This window comes from Syngnathus acus, chromosome 10 (genome assembly GCF_901709675.1).
Source record: "Syngnathus acus chromosome 10, fSynAcu1.2, whole genome shotgun sequence".
In the NCBI taxonomy this organism is placed as follows: Eukaryota; Metazoa; Chordata; class Actinopteri; order Syngnathiformes; family Syngnathidae; genus Syngnathus; species Syngnathus acus.
This window is the reverse complement of record NC_051095.1, coordinates 19,949,372-19,974,339: the sequence shown is the minus strand read 5'-3', so window position 1 is coordinate 19,974,339 and position 24,968 is coordinate 19,949,372. Positions and strand designations below refer to the sequence as shown.

General features: G+C 42.1%; 1 protein-coding gene across 3 annotated transcripts in view; it reads right to left on the bottom strand.

The window, feature by feature from the left end:
• fat2 (FAT atypical cadherin 2) overlaps positions 1-24,968 on the bottom strand; it is an 81,252-nt gene that overhangs the window by 39,487 nt on the left and 16,797 nt on the right. For all 3 annotated transcript variants that reach the window (XM_037263088.1, XM_037263087.1, XM_037263086.1), the window contains exons 4-13: positions 20,398-20,456; positions 19,176-19,487; positions 18,699-18,906; positions 15,538-15,677; positions 13,140-13,202; positions 12,422-12,634; positions 10,969-11,179; positions 4,240-8,301; positions 819-1,018; positions 23-176 (exon numbers count right to left, since the gene is read on the bottom strand). In XM_037263088.1, the coding sequence (XP_037118983.1) occupies positions 23-176; positions 819-1,018; positions 4,240-8,301; positions 10,969-11,179; positions 12,422-12,634; positions 13,140-13,202; positions 15,538-15,677; positions 18,699-18,906; positions 19,176-19,487; positions 20,398-20,456 (5,622 nt within the window). The remainder of the gene's footprint in view (positions 1-22; positions 177-818; positions 1,019-4,239; positions 8,302-10,968; positions 11,180-12,421; positions 12,635-13,139; positions 13,203-15,537; positions 15,678-18,698; positions 18,907-19,175; positions 19,488-20,397; positions 20,457-24,968) is intronic.

The window sequence follows — 24,968 nt, the reverse complement described above, 5'->3', positions numbered from 1 at the left end:
TAGTGTGTGGGTAGGTACATACCGGTGACGTGGTCCAGGTGAAACTGGTCTGCATCGGGACCATGCAGGCTAAAGGAGATCAAAGCATTCGGGCCCTCATCTGCATCCAAAGCTAACACTTTCAGCACAAACATGCTGGATGGAGAATTCTCCATGATAGCCTCTGAATACACCAGCTAAAAACACACAACATAAGGGTTAGCACATGTGATGCAGCATCCTAAAGTGTAATAGTACCGTGTTTTCCGCACAATAATGAGCACCTAAAAACCTCCAATTTTCTCAAAAGCCAACAGTGCGCCTTATAATCCGGTGCGCCTTATGTATGGACCAATATGGATTTGTGGATGAGGACTAATTTAAGCATTACGTGTTTATTTTGTGTGTTGTGTGATATTAACGTTTGAGCAACGTTGAGTTATAGATATATTGTTATTGTTTTCACTATTTTGAGTGTTACTATATTGTGATTGCATTAACGTTTGAGCAACGTTGAGTTATTTATTCTATGCGTCTTATAATCCGGTGCGCCTTATATATGGACAAAGTTTTAAAATGGGCCATTCATTGAAGGTGCGCCTTATAATCCGGTGCACCTTATAGTGCGGAAAATACGGTACATAGTTACACTGATAGTTCGTCACAATCCAGCACATACGAGACAAATCGTGATACAAGTATCCATCTGAATCACTTTTATCCTCTCAAGCGTTGCAACCAATCACAGAGCACACATAAAAAAAAATATTCATGAAAACTCCCAAAACATTCTAACCCTGACAGTGACGAATGCTAACAATATGTGTGTATATTGTAACCTGTTGGCATTGCGGTGTGTTGTCATTATCGTCAAGTACGTCCACATGCACGTTGATGGGCGTCTGGAACTTTCCGTCCGTGGCCGTGATTGTGAGCGCATAGGCGGCGTTGGCCTCACGGTCCAGCGACTCTTTAGTGATCAAACCCCATTCACCCTCGTCCTGATGAATCACAGCAAACTGGCCCAGTGGGTCACCATCTGTGGCCAACAATAAAGAAACCTGTTACACCATGATGTGACAGCATGCTTTGTCAAGTACTATATTTCTAATGGTTTTGTTCATTTCTATTTCAATATTATTCAGCATTAAAGGGGAAAGTCAACCCCAAAATTTTCTTTGTAATATGTTCTGTGGAGCCCAACTAGTCAAAACACAGTGTGAACTAAATTGAAAATGACATCACAGTCAGCAGGTCACAACCAATCACGGCTCCCTCGTTTTCTGAAGATGATCCATGATTGGTTGTGACCTGACATTTGGCAACTGTGATGTCATTTTTAGTAGACAGCAAGTGGTGCGTCCTGAGATGGATAAAAAACGGTGAAATTTGCTACTTAGCTCAAATTCCACAAGCACAATATTAATCAGAATGCTGTGTTTAGACTACCTGGGGCACATACAACATATTGTAAAGAAGATTTTAGGGTTGACTTTGTTGGAATAATTGTTTTTGCAGGAGCGCTGGTCGGCCTGAACCGGAAGCCTCATATGTTCGCTCAAGCCAACATATCTGTCTAGCTCTGGGGAGTTCTTAGACTTCCTTCCTTTTCTTATCTGTGAGAGGCCCTCATTAGTTATGAACAGAACACCTTTGTTCTTTGTTTAGTTCGAGAGAAGTTCTTTCTCTTTTATACCTTGTAGTTTCTATTCATAAATTGTTGTTGACCGGAACAGTTTTTAAGTTATCCCATATTTACTCAATGTTTGTTTAAGTAGACTTCATGCAAGTTATCTCACATCTACTTAACGTTTGTTGGAGTGTATGCACGAGAGGTATCTGATTATTTACTCATTATTATTATTGTGTGATACTTAGCAAGAAAGTCTAGAGCGTTGTTTTACAGGGACACGGCACCCAGCACGTTTGAAAATCGCAGCCTAGGACGAGGCTGCCAACCAACTAAGGACAGACTCTGCATTGCTGGGGTCACGAATCGGCCAGGCCTCGCACCACACAACATTTTTTAGTTAGCTAATCAGCGTTGCTACAGCCACAATCTCCCCTCCCTTTAGTGTAGCAACGCCTCTTGTAACCAGGGCAACCCAAAATAAAAAGAGGAGATAGCGGAAGAGGAGTCCAGAATTGGTGGAGGACTGTAACTGGGCCTTCTACGTAATTCTCCTCGCGAACAAAAGGAATACCGGTTGTCTTCTCCTCTTCTTTCAGTGTATAAAATAATGTCTTATGGTACTTAGACCTGACAGACTTCCCTTTTAATTATTGCCAAGAGAAGCCATTATATTAATATTAATGTGACAGTGTCTGCAACTTTACACACAATGCACACTAAATAATGTTACTTAAATATCATTACACTGTGTGAGAAGGGATTATTTTCCACCTTACGCATTCCACTTTCCTTTAGGAGGATTACTGCATTAATGTATGAAATACATACTGTACTTGGCATTCATAATTTGGAAGCTGTTTGCTGCTCTGCAGACTTTATTAGATGGCTGATATTATTTATTTATGTAAACGTGTTCCCCATTGCTGCTCAATTAAAGAGAACTGCCCTTAGTTGCGGTTAATAGTTACAGTCTTGCTTCTCGGAACATTAAAGTCTTAAGTCAAGCAGTTTCTCTTTATTGGATCCTTTTTTGCTTAGTCTTGTTGTGGATTTGATACATTTGCATTGAAGTTTCTGCATTTATGTTGTGCTTTTGGGCTTGTGTTTTCTTTTTAGGTCATTCCGCCATCATATGAGGTAGAATTGCCCAAATAGTGTCAGAGGGATTAGCATTTTAACATGGCTAAAAACCCCAAAACAGTTGACATAGCATCATATGGCTCCTTTAAAATCAAAGGCACCACCCTGCAAAAAAATAAAACGCATTGTTGGGTGACGAGCTACTAGCAATGGGTTTAGTGAGTTGGGAAATTATGGGATAAAAATTACAGGAACATTTTGGAATGTTTAAGCATGTCACCTTTTTGTGACCTTAATATATAAACTCAACCTTGCTGCTTTGGTGCGTAAAAAGCTGACCTCAAAGAACATGTGTGGTGAAAACCAAGTGCCCTGTATTGGTAATAAACTTGCGAATGAGTGACATGATGACCAAACACTTCTACACTCAACTTCAACAGCGGGTGTTTGAACACCTTTGCATTCATGAATAATTCCTGCACCAATGTTATGCTGGTTCCACATTTTCAAAGTCTGTTTTGTCTGCAATCTCCCTTTTGAGCACACTGGACTGTCTGGGGGCATGCATTGCGGGGGAAATACTAAAGATTTGCATCAATGTGAGATTTTATTGTTGTTGTTGGCTGCGGGGGACGTGGTTGGTATTCACGTCAGTGCACGTCTTTTGTGATTCATCGAGGCTCAATTAACACCACATCGGCACTTGGTGAAGCGGTGATTAACAGGGATTTTCAACTGGCCTCACTGTCAGCAGAAGTCAGTAAATAATCAGTGGGATTGATGATGCACAGAGAAAGCACCTGCATTAGGTTCTCCTTCACAATGTAATGCTAACAAAAGGTAAAAATAATCACTTCTGAGCGAGGCTGTCTGAACAATAGTAAATGAATGACAAGTCTCAAGAAGGCGTACCTAAAAAGACAGAAAGACTGACAATGTGGTTTGAGCGGCCATTTTAGAGTTATGTTAAACTTTGACTACTTGAGCAATGCATTCTGGGACTTTTTTTTTTTTTAAATTATAGACTCAAAACCAGTTTGACTTAGCAACATGAAATTTGGTATGCATATTTATTATGAGCATACCCACAAGTTTCAAGAGGCCATGTCTGCCATTTTTTTTTTGAAGAGCCATTTTACCAGGGACCCTTCATAGACAAATTCATACAAATGTTGTTTGATTGCTACTAAATGGTTCTAAAGTCGTTTACTGGACAGATGGGCGAATCTAAATCGCCAAACATTTTAGTTTTCTGTGGTCGGAACATGGTGGCACTTTCGTAAGGTCGGAGCTGGACCAGATGTCTTAAACCTCCTGCATTTCTGGCATGTTTTTATATACGTGTGTGTTTGAAAAAAAATCCGCTTTAAAGACGAATTCAAACTGCCTGAATTTAGACAGCAACAGTCAAGATGAAATTAAAACTAACTGTAATAAAACACACAAGAATATGAAATTAAGTCAAGATGAAATAAAAAAAAACTATAATAAAATACACAAATCATTATAACCCAGGTGAGTTGTGAAAGTTTACAATAAATAAGCACCTGTGATATAGCACGTCACCAGACGGTTCTCCAGTGACACGTCTGCGTCGGTGGTCGTCATGGAGACAATAACTTCGCCAGGGCGACTGTTCTCTGCCACCGAGCCATGGTAAGCATCCTCGGTGAACGCCGGAGGGCTGTCATTTTCATCTGCCACCGTTACTTCCACCAGGACGCTGGATGATAGCTTGGCATCGCCGCCATGGTCAGTGGCCAGCACGTGGAAGCGGTGCAGCCTGGATGCCTCGCAGTCAGCCTCTCGCACAGTCACAATCCAGCCAGTATCGCCGTCGATGGAGAACAGGTCAGTGGTGTTGGCGTCATCATCAGGTAGTGACTCCAGGCTGTAGGTGACCAGACCATTGGTGTCCGTGTCCGGGTCATTGGCAGTCACCTGAATAATAGTGGTTCCAATGGGCATGTTCTCTGCCAGGTAGGCTTTGTATGGGTTGGCGTCAAAGACTGGTTGGTTGTCATTGACGTCCCGTACCTGGATACTGACCGACACCATTGAGGCCACGTCGGTTCCATTGTGATTGGCCTGAGCCAACACATCAATTTGATACCACTTGGTCCTCTCGTGGTCTATGGTCTTCTCCAGTAGCAACGTTCCACTTTCTTTGTCCAAGCTGAACACTTTGTCTCTGTTGCTCTCCACTGTGTTACCATCAACCAGGCTGTAAATGAGCGGCATGTTTGAGTCAGCTTTCACCGAGCCAATCTCGGTCCCAACAGGTGTGTCCTCAGCAGCTGAGAAGGTGTATAGAGGCTCAACAAACTTTGGCAGAGGAATTTCAGGAGGGAGCACTTTGACTCGCACAGGGACGGTGGAGTTGTAGAACGGGAAGCTGCCGTCGCGAGCCTTTACCTTGAAGTTGAAGATCCTATTCTCCATGCTGAGCAAGCTTTCTTTGACGCTCACCACACCAGTGAATGGGTTGATCTCAATCACATCCTCTGTGGCCCCTTCACCTTCATCTACGGTGTAGGTGATGTCGGCGTTTTTACCATCGTCTGCATCATATGCCATAATTTGAATGACAGGGGAGCCTTTGTTGACGGTCGACTGAATAGCAACCTGGTACTCGGATGCTTTGAACTGTGGAACATTGTCGTTGTCATCCGCCAGTATGATCTTGACTGTGCAAAAGGCCACTTTACCGCCACCATCTTTTGCCATCACTTTGATGGCGATTACCCTCTGGTCAGGGTTTTCTCTATCTAGCGGTTGTGTGGTGACAATCTGACCGTTTGCGTTAATGGCGAACTTCTCATCCGCCAGCTTGTTTATGATGGTGTAGTCCACACTGCCGTAAGGCCCATCATCTGGGTCAATGGCGGCAAGCCGGATCACACGGGTTCCTGCCTCTGCATTTTCAGTAAGTTCCGCTTCATACGTGCTCTGTCGAAAGTATGGGCTGTGTCTGTTGCTATTGATCATGTCAATGTTGACCGGCGCACTTTTCTGGAACACGCCATCTGACACTGCCACTGTCAGGTTGTAGTACGGATCCAGGTTCCTCTTGCAGATGTTAGCGAAAGAGATGATCCCAGAGGTCTCATTGATGTTGAAGTAGTGGTCTTCATTGCCTGAAAGGATTTTGTACTTGAGGTTGTTGGTGTCTGCGATATCTGGATCGGACGCCTGAATTTTGATTACAATGAGGCCACACTTTGCAGATTCGTCCAACGAGGCTTGGAAATGAGAGCTGACAAAGTCTGGGGGATTGTCATTGACATCAGTGACATTAACCAAGACAACAGCCTCACCACTGAGGGCGATGCTTCCATTGTCAACCACGTGAATTCTCAACTGGAAGTGATTCACGCTTTCATAGTCCAGAACTTGCTTTAAGAAAATCAATCCGCTTTGTTGGTCTATGTCGAAGAAATTGGTTTCGTTGCCTTCTGTTCTCGCCATGTGAAATGTCAGATCTTTATTTCTGCCAGAGTCCAAGTCGAAGGCAGAAAGCTGAAGTACTGAGGAGCCAATAGGAAGCCCCTCCGCAATGTTGGCAGTGTATATTTGCTGGGAGAAAAAGGGGGCGTTATCGTTCACATCATCAACCTCCACCTCAATAGATGCCTCTGAAAATGCTCCACTCACAGAATCTGTGGCTCGCACAGTAAGCACATGTAGGGTCTGGCTCTCATAGTCTAACGGGGTAGTGACTGACAACACACCCGTCTTGAAGTCAATATGAAAGTGCTTGGAAGCATTTTCCTCCACTAGGTTGTAAGTCAGGCGATAGCCTTCAGGATTCCTGGCCTGCACGTGCAAGATGGTAGTGAAGGGGGGGACACTTTCTGGGACTTTCAGAGGATATAAAAGTGTTTGGAAAATTGGGTTAGACCGGTTCCTCACTTGAATACTGAGCTGTGCCTGGGTCATGTGACCGGGATCCCCCTCATCCATCGCCTGGATCGTCAAGACATATTTGCTTAGGGTGTCAAAATCAAAAGGCCTCTGAAGGGAAACATCTCCCATATCTCGATCTATCCTGAAGAGCTCATAATCCTCCTCCAGAGAGTACACAATGGATCCGTTCTCACCCAGATCTCTGTCAGTGGCAATGGCCTGGTACACAACATCTCCCGGTTCTACATCTTCAGGTATCGTCATTGAGAACGGGAGGTTGAGGAACAGAGGTGGGTTGTCGTTGACGTCGTCGATAAAGACTTTCACCAGAGCGGTGGCTGTCCTTGGTGGAGTTCTTGTATCTTGTAACATCACCACTACATTGTAGACGTCTGTGTCCTCGCGGTCAAAGGGCACGCCCGTGGTCTCCATGACACCGGATGTCCGGGAGATTGCAAACCTCCCCACGGGGTTCAACAGAGAATACGAGAGAGGCTCGTTTAGGTAACATCCTGTTGGTTTGAGCGCTGCTAACATTTTCACGCTGTTCAGGTTCTCTGAAACGCTCACTGAATAGGTGTTTTGCTCAAAGTTTAGACCACTATCTGTGACATTAGTGACATTCACCCTCACAATGGCAGAGTCTCTGTGAAGCCCATCTGAGGAGCTAACTACTAATTGGTAAAATGGCTTAAACTTCAAGACGTTGCTCACCGTGATGACTCCAGTGGCGGAATGAATAGAAAAGACATCCTGGAGATGTCCTTTGTCAATGCTGTATGAGACTGCAGAGTCTGCATCGTGAGCCACCACCCTTGTTACCTCCGTGCCCGTGACTGGCGGAAAGATGATGGACGACTCGTATACAGTGGCAGAGAACCGTGGCGGGACATCATTTACGTCCAGGACACGCACAGTAACCTTGACAGGTTGGGTAGCGTACAGTGATGGTTTCCCAGAATCTTTCACCTGCACGCTGAAGTGATACTCAGCCTCACGTTCAAAGTCTATCAGCGCCGCGAGTGAGATTGCACCTGTGCTACTGTCGATCTTGAACACTTTTCCGGCCTCCTCTTCCAAGATCTCATAGACAAGTAGTGCGTTCGCATCTTGGTCCTCATCCGAAGCCTGGACAACCAAAGGCATGTTGTCTTCCGACATCACCAGGCTATTGATGTGTTCCGCTTCACTTATTTGTCCGGTGTACTCGCTCCGTGCAAAAATAGGAGTGTTATCGTTCTCATCGATTACATAGATGTAAACTGCTGTCTTGGACACAGCTCCAGAACTAGTGGATGCTGAAACGTTAAGCGTGTAGGAGGCACACGTCTCAAAATCCAGATGATTTTGTATTGTGATCATGCCAGTGTATCGGTTGATGTGAAATGTTCCGTCCTGGTTGCCACTTTCGATACCGTAATTTATTGCAGCTGGACTGGAGGCCGAGATGGTGACCACCGGTGTCCCTGAAACACTCTGCTCGCTGATTTCTGCAAGATATTCATCATCATGGAAGACTGGTGGGGTGTGGTCAGAGATGCGGACATGAACGTGGACAGAGCAGATGTCGCTGCGTTGAGGAAAGCCCTGATCAGTGGCCTTCACCGTGAGGTGGAAAGGGTCCTGCTGCTGCAGGTCGAAAGGTTTGGACACGCTGATGGAGCCCAGGATTTGATCGATGAAGAATATGTTGTTGATGTTGCCTGTTAGAGGAAAGAAAATAATGTGTCAAAGTTGGAATTTTTCCTGTGTAGCCGTTCTGTGTGCCCCACAAATTTCCCCGGTGTCCAAAGTAGTATCAAAGGTAAAGGAAACTCAGCTGATCATGTCTTGTTTAGGTTTTTAAACTCATTTTGTAGGAATTGAGTGTGCAGCAACTTACGAGCTATTGAATGCGCAACTGGAAAAGGATGTGTGGCGAATCGTAAAGTCACACGCTTCTACATTCAACTTTGAGATTAAAATTTAATGATACATGACTTTTTGGATATTAACAGTTGCTATAGGTTGCATTGACATACTACAACCTGAACACAATGTCAGTACTCATCCATTAACTTTGATTTTGGTGGATGAATGTCAACGGCTATAATTGATGCTTGAGTTTTGTCTGCTACTCAGAAGGCTTTCTTCGATTACTGATTCATTTCAGCTAAAAATATCCACAAACAATCTCATAAGAAGCCAAAAATCGGAGGTGCCCTCGCAATGGACTCTTTAAAATTTCAGCGATGTTTCAAACTATGTCATTATGTCACTGTCATTCAACTTAAATGACAGAACTGAAACATTATTCACGAGAAGAGCAGAATGTCATTTAGCTACTTACAGAAGATTTGATTTCTAAATGAAATGCGCAGGAAATCCGTGGCTACATGCGGGAAGACTGTTGTAACATCCACTAACAATCTAGGTTAAAATGATTGCCATTTGTTAGCTTGTCGATGTAAATTTGGAACCTTGTTGGCAAGACAGGGAGAGTAATTGTGTATTGTTAGCGTACAATTGAACAGTTTTACAATCCATATTGATGCACAATAATAAGTCACTTGAGGAAAGCAACTCTTTCTTTATGCTCCCTGCTTCCCATGAATCTTTTCTTCATTTTTTATTTAGTAAAATATGCTGCGTGAACAATAATCTCAGCAGTAGATAAAGATTAAAGATTAAAGATTAAAGTCCCAATGATCGTCACACACACACCTGGGTGTGGTGAAATTTGTCCTCTGCATTTAACCCATCCCCGTGTGATTTTAACCCATCCCCTGGGGGAGAGGGGAGCAGTGAGCAGCAGCGGTGCCGCGCTCGGGAATCAGTTGGTGATCTAACCCCCCAATTCCAACCCTTAATGCTGAGTGCCAAGCAGGGAGGCAATGGGTCCCATTTTTATAGTCTTTGGTATGACCCGGCCGGGGTTTGAACCCACAACCTTCCAGTCTCAGGGAGGACACTCTACCACTACGCCACTGAGCTGGTCAAGGTTTTGTCCTGCGACTAACACATAATAAATCACATCCAGGTAGGCCCTTTTCTTTTTTCATTGTGCTCTGGGATCAGAGACAAATCCCTTGCCAAAGCTGTGCGGTATTTGTTCCGTGACATTCTGTGCACGGCGCAAATGAAACAATAAAACGGCTACGGAGAGCTGGCTTGAGCCCAGGAAATCCCAAACATAAAATGATCACTGGGGGAGGAAATCGAGAACCACTCCAACGACACTCCGAGGTCTCATAATGGCGTCCTTGAGCACTCTGCTTTAGTGGAGCTCTTAACTGGCTGATGAACAACGGCGCGGGGGTAGGGATCCGGGGGAAGAAAGTACGGGAAAACATTGGGATGTTTCAGATGTGAAAAAAAAATACCCTGGTACTTTGACGATGAGTGTAATTTGTTCTGTGACCAAGCTTTAAACTCAATTTACTTCCATCCATCCATTTTCTGTACCGCTTTGTCCCCACGGGGGTCACAGGCGTGCCGGAGCCTATCCCAGCAGTCATCGGGTAGTAGGCGGGGGACACCCTGAAGTGGTTGCCAGCCAATCGCAGGGCACAGACACAAACAACCATCTGCACTCGCACTCACACTTAGGGGCAATTTGGAGTGCTCAATCGGCCTACCAAGCATGTTTTGGGGGATGTGGGAGGAAACCGGAGTGCCCGGAGAAAACCCACGCGGACACGGGGAGAACATGCAAACTCCATACAGGGAGGGCCGGAGGTGGAATCGAACCCGCACCCTCCTAACTGTGAGGCGGACGTGCTAGCCAATGCACCACCGAGCCGCCCTCAATTTACTTGGATATCAAATTATTTTCCGTTATTTAATTTGCATTTCAACTGAAATGCCATCTCTTCCAGATTCCTAAAACACCACGTTTTTTATTTCTTGTTTTTGAGTCAAGAAAAATAGCTGTCTATTGTAAAATGTGATCAAATATATTGGAAGAAAATGTAAATCAATAAACTGGTTTCATATTGTGTAATCATTGTTCACACTGAAATATGTGTGTGCTGGCTTTAAGTGGTGTAGCCTTGTGAGTGACTTCAGGAGGACATCAGCGAGTTTGCATGTGAGCGTCTGGGCATGAGTTGTGGCCTCCTTGCGAGTGTTCTCACTTCGTATTCTTCTGTATTCTATCCCGTTCAATAAATAGCTCTCCCACTTGCAAGTACCTTGATTAATTAATCTTTTTCCCACTTCCCACCAAATTAATTTTCTTCCCCACTTCACTCGAGTGATCGTGTCTGGTCACAACTCATATTTTGGCTCACAAATGGCTCATAACTAAAAAAAAAAACCTGGGAAACTGGGACACTTTTAAGTCAAGGTAACAGTGTAATTGTAAAAAAAAAAAAAAAAAAGCTGCTCACCGGAATGCAGGGAGTACGCAATGTTGGCATTGCTGCCTGCGTCACCGTCCAGGGCCTTGACACGCACCACCTCGTAGCCGACAGGCGACACATTAGACACGGCGGCCTCATAGCGCGTGCGCAGGAAGGCAGGTGCATGGTCATTGCAGTCCTCCACATGCACCATCACTTTGGCAAAATTCCTCTTGACTGGTATCTCCTGGTCACGCACCTAAGAGGGAAGGAACATCTCATGTGGTGATACTGAGAATAATTTGAGTGTTACTTAGAGAGCAATAGTGACAAAAGTGCTTTCAGGAATGTTTCCTGTCAGTTAAATGCATGGTATGAAGGGAGCAGTATAAAAAAAAAAATGCTGATAAGTAACATGCAGATGTTTGGCTTAACTGGTTGTTGGTGGTTGACTATCAGCAAGGGGCTGGGGGAGTGATGCTTTGGGTAGGCCTAGCAGGGGGTGAGATGGTTGGCCTCTTTAGAGTGAAGGTGTCAAAATGGCCCGAACAGAATGAAAATAGTTGCTAGTTCAAGAATTTCCGTAGTTTTAAATAATTTGCATTCCATTCCCTGACCTCAAAGCTATCTTGGTTTGGAATAGAGGCCAAGGGGAGCGCCTGACTAGATGTTGCCTCCTCCTAGTACCAACAGTACTGGTGGCCACCACCACCATACCATGATATCAACTCTATTAAGAACCAAGGAATCCTAAAAACTACGTGTATGCGTGTGGACGGTAGTGTACTGTGCTTCCAAACAGAAACTGATTTGAAACAATCAGCCTCCACTGTATAGAAATATTTATTTCTCGACCTGACTTATTTCTATACTCTCACATCTACTTAAACCACACGTAGAATCTTGCACTGCCTTACTCCCTGACATTCCGACTTTTTGTCTGTTTTACTGCCGCTTCTCCTCTCATCAGCCCCTTCTCTCCTATTCAGAGAGGGGGCTTGGTGGTGATAATTCAAGTGAGTGTGCTTAATAATAATAATAATTCATTGTCCAACAATAAAAAGAGCTGCGGAGGACCACTCTCCTGGAGGTGTGTACCTGCGACGCTTCATTTTATTAAATGGACTCTCACACTGTCTTAATTAACACTGTACAGCATCATAGTGATCAATGTTGCCCATTCAGCATCCAGCCTGGTCAGCCTGGAATTGGATCACTCTAATTGTGGACCCTTCTCAATGTTGTTTACCTCCTAAATGGGTTTTGTCATGATTTTTCCTTGCTCGGAAGGGGTTATTGACCAGGGGATATCGTTGATTTTTGTGTTCTGTGGGCCTGTGAAGCCCTTTCAGACTCTTTTGTGATGAAAGGCTATATAAATAAACTTGACACATCATCCCGATATCTCAACCTTATTGAGAGTCTGTGGTGTAAGATCTATGACAATGCACTTAAAAAAAAGCCACTCATTTACACTACGGTGTAACAGTGTGGCCATTACCATGACAACAAGCGTGTGCTGCAAGATGGTCTCGTAGTCCAGTTTGTCTGTGGTGGCCAGGACACCGCTCTTGGGATCCAGGTGGAAGAGTTTGTAGCTGTTGGGATGCACGCTGCTGTGAATTGAGAAGACCAGCTTGCTGTTGGCGTCATCATCGTGTGCCCCTATGTGTAGGATGTCCTTCCAGGGTGGCGTGTCCTCAGGCACCCTCACCTGACAGACACGGTGACCAGTAAGTGAGAGAAATAACGCAGTGACACTTTGAACCTCGAACCATTTTCAGTTGGAACCATCATTACCGCGATAAACCCTAACATTGAAGTATTACCGGTAATTCTTTCAGTTTTGCGGTTTTCGTAGACTTTTTCGGTACCCTAACCTGAAACCCAAATCCCTATTTCCAACCCATTCATCCTCCATATAACCTCAAAACCTAACCCTAAAACTGAGCCTGACCCAAAACCTCCTGGATTAAACTAAACTATACTGATTAAAGATCAACCCTAACTCTAAAACACAAAGCCTAACCCCTAACCTGAAATCCTAACTCACTCACTTTACCATAAAATATCACCCCCAACCCTAAATTCCAAATGCAAACCCTTTTTTCAATCCAGGTTTCCATCTATGCTACATTGACTAAAGTCAGTGAAGGCTTCTTTTAGTCTTCATTTACATAAAAATTCCAATACTCCACAGTATTCACACAAGCCCACACCTCATAGAGAGTCTTGAAGAAGACGGGCCGATGTTCATTCATGTCCAGAACACGGATGTAGGCCTGTGGTCAGCAAAAACAAAAAAGAAGCAAAGAGCAGCCAGGTTATGGAAATGACATCCAATATAGAGGAGATAAAAATAAATCACAGAGAAAGCTGTTTGTTATCATGCTGACTCAGCAGTGGTGCAAATCAAACACACACTGCATCAGTCATTGTTTTGTCTCTCGCTTTCTCCATGTGAAAGAGCACTCAGGCATAAAAGTGTGAAAGAAAAACACAAACAGATGAAAAAATCCCTTTTTTGAAACTATTGGAAAGTTTTTCTTCACATTGTTCTTTGAGCCTCAAAGTTTGAACACATAATGCAGTGGGAAAAACTGCCATCCATCCATCCATCCATCCATCCATCCATCCATCCATCCATCCATCCATCCATCCATCCATCCATCCATCCATCCATCCATCCATCCATCCATCCATCCATCCATCCATCCATCCATCCATCCATCCATCCATCCATCCATCCAGTAACCACCAGACGTTTGCCATCCTGAAATATAACTCTTTAAGAGCCAGAAGTTTTTTTTGGGGTATAAGTCAAAAAGTCCATTTATTGACGTTGGTCAGGCCACCTACGATATTACGGTAACACAACAACAATAAAATCACCCACTAAAATAAAAGTCATTACCGTTTTGGTATGTCTACTAAAGTCCCCTTTTGACTTATATACATTTTCAAACATACAATTTCTGGTGAGCATTATTATATTTTAATGCACTGCACGGAGCTCACTGAATGAATCCAACTTGGTGTTAGTGGACTCATTCACAGCTATTGAAATTCATGAATAAATATAATGTAGTCATGACTGCATTTGTATTCCATCACACAGCTGCTTAAATAGATCAACAGCCAGTTCTTCACTCTGTCTGTTTGCTGAGGAACCTAAGATTGAGGATTACTTAATCTAAAAGTGTAATTTCCGTTTTTTTGTTCACTTTTGCAACGTGTGTTCATCACTTGAGTCATGCAGGGCTTTTTCTGAATCAGAAGAATGGCTCTTGAGCTCACCTCATTTCCATGCCACTCTAAATAACCATACGTTCTTTTGCTTTGTTGTTGTTGTGCCATCAATGTGACAAGAAGCTTGCTTGCAGCTTGATATGACAATTTAAATGTTCTTATTTTTATTTGGATACACTTCCTTTCAAAAGTTTGGGGTCACCAAGACAATTTAGTGTTTTCCATGAAAATCCATCCATTTTCTATAACGCTTGGTTGTTTTATTTTAAAAATATGGACATTTCTAAGTGACCCTAAACTTTTGAATGGCAGTGTATGGCTTTTCAATGTTCCAATGCTTTGTCTCAAAATGTGATTCCAAATTGGAAATTTATCACAGCTATAGTCTACTGGCATATTGAGCACACGGGTCAAGTGCTGGTCTGAGGGACAATGAATGCACATTTTTAGTCCATTCTTGTTTGAATTGCTGATTTTCACCATCCACTTTTCCCTTAGCAGTGAGCGTGGAACATTTTTGTATAATACTGACTTTCACAGATGCCAAAGCGTCAGTGAAAGTTGCACTCTCAGCAGTGAACTCACTAACCCACTAACAGTCTATCTGTGTGTCGATGGCATCTGACCTAAGCAAAATACATAGTGACAGAAAACTCCAGTCAACTGGCAGACACCTACCCACTGCGCCAACAGCCTACCTGAATGTGTTGGGCGACAGCGCAAAGAGTACTGTGGTTAACGGCGCAACTGCTTCAGTAGGGCCTTGAGATACGAATGACATGACCTAAACTTTTTGCTTCGAGTTGTGAGACAAAAATTGGGACGGGACCACTGGATGTGAACTCACACTTCACAACTAGTAACAGTTTGAAGGTTATTAGCAAACAAATTACCGTAAATTTCGGACTATAAACCGCGACTGTTTTCTCAAATTTTGAACTCTGTGGCTTATAGTCCGGTGCGGCTTATAAAGGATTTTTTCCGTGATTTTTGTGATGACTTGATCGCCTTTATACACTTGTAAAAAGGCTGTGGACCGCTGTTGTGCGGCACCGCTTTGCTGGGCGGAGGGATATGTGACACCGTCACTGGGGAGAAAAGTGGTGTGTTGATTGCATGTCCATCCGCCAGGCAAATAGTGCCGTATAATTCACACAAAGAAGAGACAGAATGAGATCAAGACGGACATTACTGGAAGGAAGCTTTTATGCACAAACCGTCATAATGGGGGAAAGTCGGGGGACACTTCCTGAAACAGAGACTAGCTTACGTTTTTGTGTGCACAACTGACCGGAACTGACCAAATTGACGTATTTCACAGACACAGATATCGAAGGCGCACAAATGGTGTTTTTTACACGTTCCAACCTGCACAGTGGAGCTGTGGTGGCCGTTGGTGACCTGCACTGTCAGGTTGTAGTTTGAGCGACGGGCGGCATCCAGTCGGCGGGCGATAGAGATGGTGCCCGAGTTCCTCTGGATGTCAAAGTCCTTTTCCTCATCTCCACCTGACAGACAGGAAGATGACAAACACTAGCTGTTATTACATATGTGATACACTATGACATTTTCTTCAATCTGTAGATTATTTATATTCATCTTCAGTTCTAGTCATTCTGGTTATTTATGTTGTGCAAAGTGGCAGTGAGCAGCACGCATGCACGCACGCATGCACACACACACACACACACACACACACACACTGGTTTCACTCAGTTTCGCTTTAATTAAGTGGATGAAGCGACTAGCGGCCTTTTTAAGTGATTTAATTTAATTGGCGGCATGGACTTTCTGTTGGCTGTGCATCAGGAAGCTTTTTGCCCTTGAGAAGCCATGCTATTGCTACATACTAATGCTTGAGTGCTTTATGTGATGGCATTCAAATGGAACACGCTGTATTTGTGTGGTCAATACTAAGAAAACCCCCCAGACCAACATCATGTTGTTCCAACAAAAGGAGCCTTTGTGCTGGAATTCCACTTATCACACATTTTTTTTCTTCCACAATTCTTCATATTTATATGGGTCAAGGTCACAAAGGGGAGATGTAGTACCCAAGGAAGAAAACCAGCTTCACCATATGATTCATCAATCTCACATAAATATGACAAATGTGGGGTTCATATGGTAAAATAGTCACGTATACTTACATGTATACTTCATATATAATAATACAAATTCATATGTTACATTAGTGGTACTAAATATAATTAATATTAGGTACATTTGAGGTGTATATGTTAAATATGATGTCAATATGCAACAATAGAGGTGTGGACATTACATTCTGTAGGTGCACGTATAAAATTAAGTATAGTAATCAGTAACTTATCTAAGTTACACCTATTATATACCAACAAAATTGTAGCAAGTGAAAATACTCTGGGGCACATTAGCCACAGTGGCTGGTGAGCAAAAATGTTTTTATGTCATCTTGATTAGAAGTGTACAGTAAATGTCATAAACTAAATTAAAGGTGCATTGACATTCAATTTGGTGCTTTTCTTCCAAAAAGAAATGACACCCTCCCCAGAAACATCTCGATTTCTGAAATTGACGACCACCATTCCACCTCTCTGTCTGCCCCAACTTTGCACCTGCGCCTAGCCTACAGTTCCATTTCCTGCTCGGCCTTTTCCGTCTTTTCCGTTGCAATCTAAAAGGCATCGTGTTGATGTTTTTTTTCACAGACAGAACAAGTGGAGCCATCTCAGGAAGTCTCCAGTTGTCTCTGTGAGTTATCATGTGGGACTGAAAGAATGATAAGAGATGAAAAAGAATGAGAGAGAGTGAGAGAGAGAGAGAGAGAGAGAGAGCGTGCCCCATCAGGAATATTTCATCATATCTGAGGAAGAGTGAGAACGAAAGTATTCCGCTGAGACAGCATAGAGATGTGCGCCTCAGATTACATGTACTGTACAATTAAGTAAAGAATGCAATATCGGTAGAAATTGCGTATGAATACTGATGCTGATCTGAAATACTGTGAAATTAATTTAATTGCTCAAACGGAGGGCGAGAAGGAGGAGATAAATCGTATATGTAAACATCTCCATTTGGGAACGTGGGAATGTGGGGAATATGATGCTTCTTTATTTCCCTGAATTAGCTGAACATTTTGAAGTCGGAATGATTTGAGTCAGTGGAGAAAGGTGGAAGGAGAAAGTCAATGCATAAAATTCTGTTAATTTGAGAATTTTATTGTGGAAATTTGGGAATTTTAGGAATAAGAAAATAGTTCAGTATGTAAATTTAAAACCTGATAACCAAATGGAAATCCACTGATGTGATTTGTGGATACTTGCGTTAATGCTTTTCACAATGACAAAGCCAAAAGTGTGGATTTTCACATGTAAAGTGAAGGATAGGCTGGTCGTTCCCCGCCTGTGGCGACCTGTCAGCTGATGACAGACGGAATGCTGCTGATTTATCCAACACTGATGAAAAACTGAATAAATTGCTGACACCTAGACCCCTACCATCCATCACATTGACACGCTCACCATTTACTAAATCACGATGTTGCATGACACTCATTTGACCTATCACTTGTAGGCATGTCTATCATGAGTATAGCCATAAAAATGTCTCAAGAAGCTATGTCTGATAAGACATGGACATTAGGCCACTGATTTGAAGGGGCCATTTCAGGCTCATTTTGGCCGATTTACACAGGTTCTTCAAAGCCAGACTTTTTAAAGGCAGTATACCTTGTAGGCCTGTCTATCATAAGTAGACCCACAAATATCTCAAGAAGCCATGCTTGGAAACGTAGAAGAAAATTGGCACATTTGTTTTGAAGCAGCCATTTTAAAGGCCTCTGAAGCAGTTTCACTTATCAATATAACATTTGGACAGCAAGTCTTTCATGACGAACCACAAAAAAGTTGCAAGCCTTCCCTCCTTAGAGTAGAACGCAGCCATTTGAAGCTCATTGTGCCATTTTCAGTGGTCCTTCAAAGAGGAACTTTGTTTTATTTTGTTCAAATTCTATGGCAGTAAAGTTTGATGACAGGAAAATTCAGACCTTGAGCCAGTTTCACATTGCAAGACGGAATTTGGTTAAGTCTATTAAGAGAGATTTTGTTCAAATGCTATGGCAGTAAAGTTTGATGACTTGTCAGAAAACGCTCCATTCTAATAATTCAAAAAGGAAAATTCCGCCCTTGAGCCCGTTTCTCATTGCACGATGGGATTCGGTTGACAAGTCTATCAAGAGTAGACCCACAAAAAGCTTGAAGAAGCCATGTCTGAAAATACACAGCAACTCTGCAGTCTAAGTTGAAATGGCCTTCTTAGGGTCATTTTGGTCATTTCCAGATGTCCTACACAAAGTCCTTCACGCATTTTTGGGCAATTGCTACTAGATTTGAACTTTGTATACAAGTACTACATCGATGGATTTAAGTTTGTCAACAAAATGGCAGTAAAAATCAACATCTTAAAACACAAACCTTTAAAAAAAACAAGTTCACTGAAAAGATTTATCCAGTAGGTCCAAGAGTCACACGCATAACATAAGATCTTACCTACGATGTGAAACCAGCGCAGCCGGTATGTCTCAGTCATGATGATGCCCACCATGTGAGTTACGGGTTCCGTTTCCATGACAGCAAAGGTGAAGTGAGGCTCATCGAAGGCAATTGGCTCGGCGGGAGGCGACTCGGGCGAAACCCACTCGATGTCCAGCCTTGCTGCAGAGGACAGTGATGGGCTCCCCGCGTCCATGGCTTTAATCTACAAAATGTAGTGTCAAAACTGGTAATATTAGAAATGCAATCATAATTAGAAACCTGATGTGTGGTAACTCCCCCATGCTCCTTTTATTAGCATGTACATTGAATTTTGTTGTACACTTGAGTTTTGTTGTTGTTGTACTGTACTTTATATATGACAAACCTTGTTGGACCGTTAATTTGTATCTGGACCCTGACACCATGGTCTCTAAACTATCGTGTTGGTTCATTTCATCATGTTAGCTGATGGATAGGTTGAGGGTAAACTACCGTGAGAATGGTGTAATTCCCGGGCCAGAAGTCTCCAAGTGATGTCACCGCACCCGTCAATGGATCAATTTGGAAACTGCCATCGTGGTCGTCCTGTAGCGTGTACGTAACATCGGCGTTGGAGCCCTCGTCGTCGTCATGGGCGATCATTCGGCAGACTTCCAGATAGCCGTCTTGTTGAAGCTGGGCGGGCAGTTTGACGTGGAAAAGTTTGTCTGTGAACTTGGGCCAGTTGTCGTTGTCGTCCAGCACACGAATCACCACCGTTGCGGTGGAGTGCAGAGACGGGGAGCCATTGTCGGACACTATGACCTGTCATACAATGATTGGAGTAAATCATAATTACAATGAAACATATCTTGTCTTGTATGAACAGTAGTGGACAAGTGTGGATCCTATGGTATCGGAATTGGAGTAAACTCAATCATTCCTGGAGTAAATTGCATGATGCTTGAAGTGAATCATGTAATTGGAGGGCAGTAGAGTAAATCATATTGTATTTCATTTGGATTGGAGTCTATTTCAGCATATTCGGAGTGAATCTTAATGGTGGACATGATTGAATGACTGGTTTAAAGTATGTTGGCTGATATGATAGTGTTGTGTTGTAGATACAGTGAATGATTTCATTGGTGCAAGGAATCACGTAATAATTGGAGCGAACCATTTCGTATTTGGTGTGAATTGCAGAATATTTCAAATAAATGAGTCACTGAGAACTAGAGGCATAGCTTTCCAATGAATAGTTGGTTTAAGGTTTAGTTCCAATTTTAACATGTAGAGGATACCCCTTATTGCACTAAGCACCTCCTTCCTTATTCAGTACAAGACTGGGCCAATTCTAATTTTCAAGATGGCTGTCTCCATAAAACTAGGGTTCACCTCCTGCTAAAACATCGGACAAAGTTATGTTTAGGAAATATCCTAATACCCGAATCTAAGGAAAACCACATTTCCTGTTAAATCAGGAGTACTCATTGCCATATGAACCACTAACATATATATCACTCTACTGCACTTGGGGATAATTGTATCTAATTACACTGTAATTGGAGTGAATAGTGTGGAAAGTATCCCAATCGGAATCATTGCATCACAAGTATTTGCAAGGAATTGTATAACATTGTACTTGTATGCATTTAAGTGGTTTTTTAATGACAGTGACATGAAAACAGCAGGAACCTGAATGAGGAATAAAATGAAAAAAGTGCGAAGGTCTCACTTCAATACTGTGCTCAGCTTTATCCTCACGATCCAACGCAGCCACTGTGCTGATGACACCTGTGCAAACACACAAACACACACATGCACACGCACGCGCGCACGCACGCGCGCGCACACACACACACACACACACACACACACACAAACACACACAATTAGTGCTGAAATGTCCATTTCCTAAGAGTGAATAATAGACACAAATCGACAAAAATAAAGATTTGTATTTTAATACAGAGGTCTTGTCCCGCCCCCTATAGTCATGATTCGGCATTTGCAAATTTTACTGATGTTTTTCTTCGAGCTAATCCTCCGTTATTCATGGGAAACCTCCCATTTGTGATTTTCCGCGACATGGCATTAGAAGATCTGAAATTTCATGGAGGAATATGAATTTGTTTTACTGTGGCATCTCTTTAGTTGAGATAGCATATGTTTACTATTGCCCGTAAACATGTAAAAAAAACTAGTTATCAGCTCAACTAAATTTCCACGGCGTAAGGCAGAAGGTTGCTCTGCACCCAGCATCTGACTGGCTTATCCAAATACTAACCGAAAGTAACGGAAGGTTTGTCTGAATTGTAATCTGCTTTGGCTCAGATATCTTTGCTGAACCACCACCACACAGTGCAATTTGTGACAGCGGCTCAGTGGAAGATCACAAACTTTACAGTTTTATGTCAATGGAAAATTCTAAAGTCCCCAACAGAAGCTTGTTCTTATGCTGCAGAAGATAATTGTGAAGAAATCAAGCGGCAACAAAGCATAAATGCTGACTTTTAACAAGTAAAAGCACTCAGCTGTCCCTGCTGAAACGCTGCCACATTTTTTAATTAACGTGGTCATACAAAAGATGCGTTGATGTGGTGGCACATTATTATGCCTGCAGCATTAAAAGACATTTTACTTTCAGGTATACTTGACATTTATGGTGAGGTGCTTCATTGAAAAGCATTCTGCCTCAGGCTTCTTAAATCCCAATGAATGTTGATGGCGAGTATGCCAAGTCATTATTTTGCTGTTTTGGCCTCAAAAAAATGTTTTCATCTTGATCCTGAACACGTAGTGGAGACATTAGGTTTGAAATTAACTGCAGTTACCGTTGCAGTCAAAAGTAGAGGCAAACAATTATGATAATCAAACACCCGCTTCAGATTGGGGATCATTTGGGTGAATTTCATCAGTACGAGTTCAAGAGTTCCCCAAAAAACAATGGTATCTCTACTTACGAACTTAATTGGTTCCCAGTGTTCTGTTCAATTTTATGCAATGCTTTGTTGATCGGGGGCACCCCTAAGTGAGTTTTAAGCAATTGTGTTTGAGACCCCTGCCCCCAGAAACAGGCTTGAAAAAAATTAAGAGACCACCTGTCTCTTTAGTTTCATGCTTATTTTAAATGCCCAGTACTACTTAATGTACATTTGTTTGGTGATTACAGTTTGTTCAGGAACAAACCATGAAAATGGCCCTGAAATCGTGAATCAACATAAGTGCCTGGTCTTTGTACAGCACACTCATCCAGTTAACATCTTGAGAGTCAATCTGAAACCTTAAACTTTAATGGTGTCGTGGGTTTGGAGATGTTTTTTTGTTTTTTAACTGCAAGCCGAGAGTCCGCTAAAGCCGGCAGGGGGTTGGGAATGGGGCACATTGACAGCAGAGCAAACAAGGCCTAATGTTAAGCCCCCAGGAGGCCATCATAAGGACAGGTGGGCATGTTAAGCAAGAGTGTTTTAGTCATTAGGAGCTTTCACTGGGTCAGTGAACGCTCAATGAAGACAAGGCCTGTCTGTGAACGGCTGGATGTCATCTTCAGAGACACCTTCAGAATAAATATTATAAGTGGAGTCATATAAATAAAATAACTAGTATCTTATTCTAATTCAATAATAATTCAAATGAATTGGATTGGTGTGAGTTTTGACCTAACTGCAATAAATAATTCATATTTGGAGCGAGTTATAGTAAATTGTTAATTAGAAAGAATCATATTCATATATTTGAGGGAATTGTAACATATTACATTGCAATGAGTGATTGTCTATTATGCTTATGGAAGATGTACGATCTGGTTGGCAACATTTTCATTTATTTTGTCGGCTCGGTGGAGCACTGGTTAGCACGTTTGCCTCACAGTTAGGAGGGTGTGGGTTCGATTCCACCTTCAGCCCTCCCTGTGTGGAGTTTGCATGTTCTCCCCGTCCCTGTAATTGGCTGGCAACCAGTTCAGGGTGTCCCCCGCTTACTACTCGATGACTGCTGGGATATGCTCCAGCACGGCCGTGACCCATGTGGGGACAAGTGGTATAGAAAATGGATATTGCATTCCAAATTAAAAAAAAGTAAATCCGGTTTCAAAGATAGAGATGAGAATCTCTTGATGCTCACTATTCAGTCATCTGTGTTGTCTTGAATACATGGAATATTTTTAGCCAGGCGTGCAGTTTCTACGTTCATTACAAATGTATGCAAATGGACGCTGCGGTGTGAACAGTCACGCAAAGAGATCAATTTCATGGTATTCTCATGGTAAACTCTTGAGGCTCTTTCAGCAACCAGCAAGTGTCACATCTGCACCAGAAAGTTGAAATTGTAAGATGAAAAGCTTGCTATCAGCCCATTGATCACAGTGTGCTGTTGTCATTTATTTGGAGACTTCACACAGAACGTTATATTTTCTAGCAACTGAAAAGTCCACATTTCCATAAGTGTGGAAAATAAAAATGCATGTAAAAAGGAATTAACCAGTGCTATTTGCCTCTTTCTAAACCTATTCTTCTTTAATGCATAATTTAAATTCATTTTATAATTTTACTTTAGTTACATGCACTCATAATCTCAGTCCTGCTCTGACAGTGTTTTCAAAGGTTATTTTACCAAAATAGTCTATCAAAGTGTATTTTTAATTAGGTCAATAAAATATTTACAGACAACATTTTACCATCTGACTATATAGGTTCCCATTTGATAATAGAAGTAAAATATATACAATATATGTGCAGTACAACGAGAATAAATTCTATTATGTTTGAAATCAGAGGTTCTGCTATTTGTAATGTATAGATTTTTTTGAACTAATAAAAGAAGAAAAGAATGTTTATCAATTAACAGAAAATAAAAACAAAATACTTGCAATGAATAGAATAAATAAGAATATATAATTAATTAGTAAAAGTAAAGTAAAATAATGTTTGACTTTTAAAAAAGTTTTTTATTTTTAGACAGAGCAGGGATAAGCCACCACACTGACATTCCTAGAAACAAAATCTGTCGGCTTCAAGACAAAAAAATGCAAGGGAATTTTGCTTTAAATGGAAATATTAATACACAGTAATATTTAAAAAAATTAGAACACTAAAGAATAAATAAACAAGATTTAACTGTATGCTAATTTATAATTGTTTGAACTGCTTTTGTTTGAACTGCTTTTCCTCACAAGGGTTGCAGGTTTACTGCTGCCTATACCAGTAATGTAAAAAAATCTGTATGCCTGCAGTTAAGTAGAGAACCAAATGTTACTACCAAAAGGTGCCTCCGCTCTTTTGACACCTGCTAAACTTTAACCCCCAGAAAACCCACAACCACCCCCTGACCTCTTGTGTGAAAAGCTTCTGTTTAGTGTCAAACAGTAGAGCTATGCGTGCATCATCTACAGCTTGTAGCAGCTTGCAGCTTCAGTGGCCTGAAACACATCAAAGTTCACCTTCACCTTCACCTCATGTATCCTAAAAGGAAAACATGCAGCGACACGAGGGCCTGCACTTTGCTCCATTTCTCAACTTCCATTCAAGAATGCATTGAATTTGATTGAGCGACACGCCCAGCTGGCCTCTCGCTCTGTTCACTCTGCTCAGACTTGTAGTGAGTCGACTCATAGGAAGAATTATTCATCGTCTTATCATTACTCACGGTGTGTGTGTGTGTGTGTGTGCTACAATTTGACGTTTTGTCAATTCAAACTAAACAGAAAATCGTTCATTTTTTTACTGTTGGTCTATCTATCTATCTATCTATCTATCTATCTATCTATCTATCTATCTATCTATCTATCTATCTATCTATCTATCTATCTATCTATCTATTGATCAAATTTGAAAACTAGCCAAACTGCCTGTATGACATGCAGCGTCATAATAAGAGCATTTTATTTCCAAAGCACTTGTCAGAGAGAGTTCAAATAAAACATTAACAGTTGCAGGTGTCAACTTTCATGCCATGTTGCAGATTCCTGCAATCACTTTTTACAGTTGTCATTCAGAAAAAGTACTATCCAGCGCGATTTTTCTCGTAATCCCAAAAATATTTTAATATTTTTTGGTGGGAGGCTGCATCGGATTGATGGCATTTCAATACACTCCAATGGGAAAAATGAGTTGCGATGGGAGTGATTTGAGTTACGAGCTTGGTGACTGAAATCTCAAGGCACCACTTTACAGTCAAGTCTGGATTTATCTTTACTGAAAGGCATACAGTGTATTGAAGAAGAGGCAATTTGGGGGCACTTGACTGCAAGACTCATTCTGAGTTTTTAATCTAGTGTGTCGGGCAAGTAAAAGCCAGTCAGCATGATAG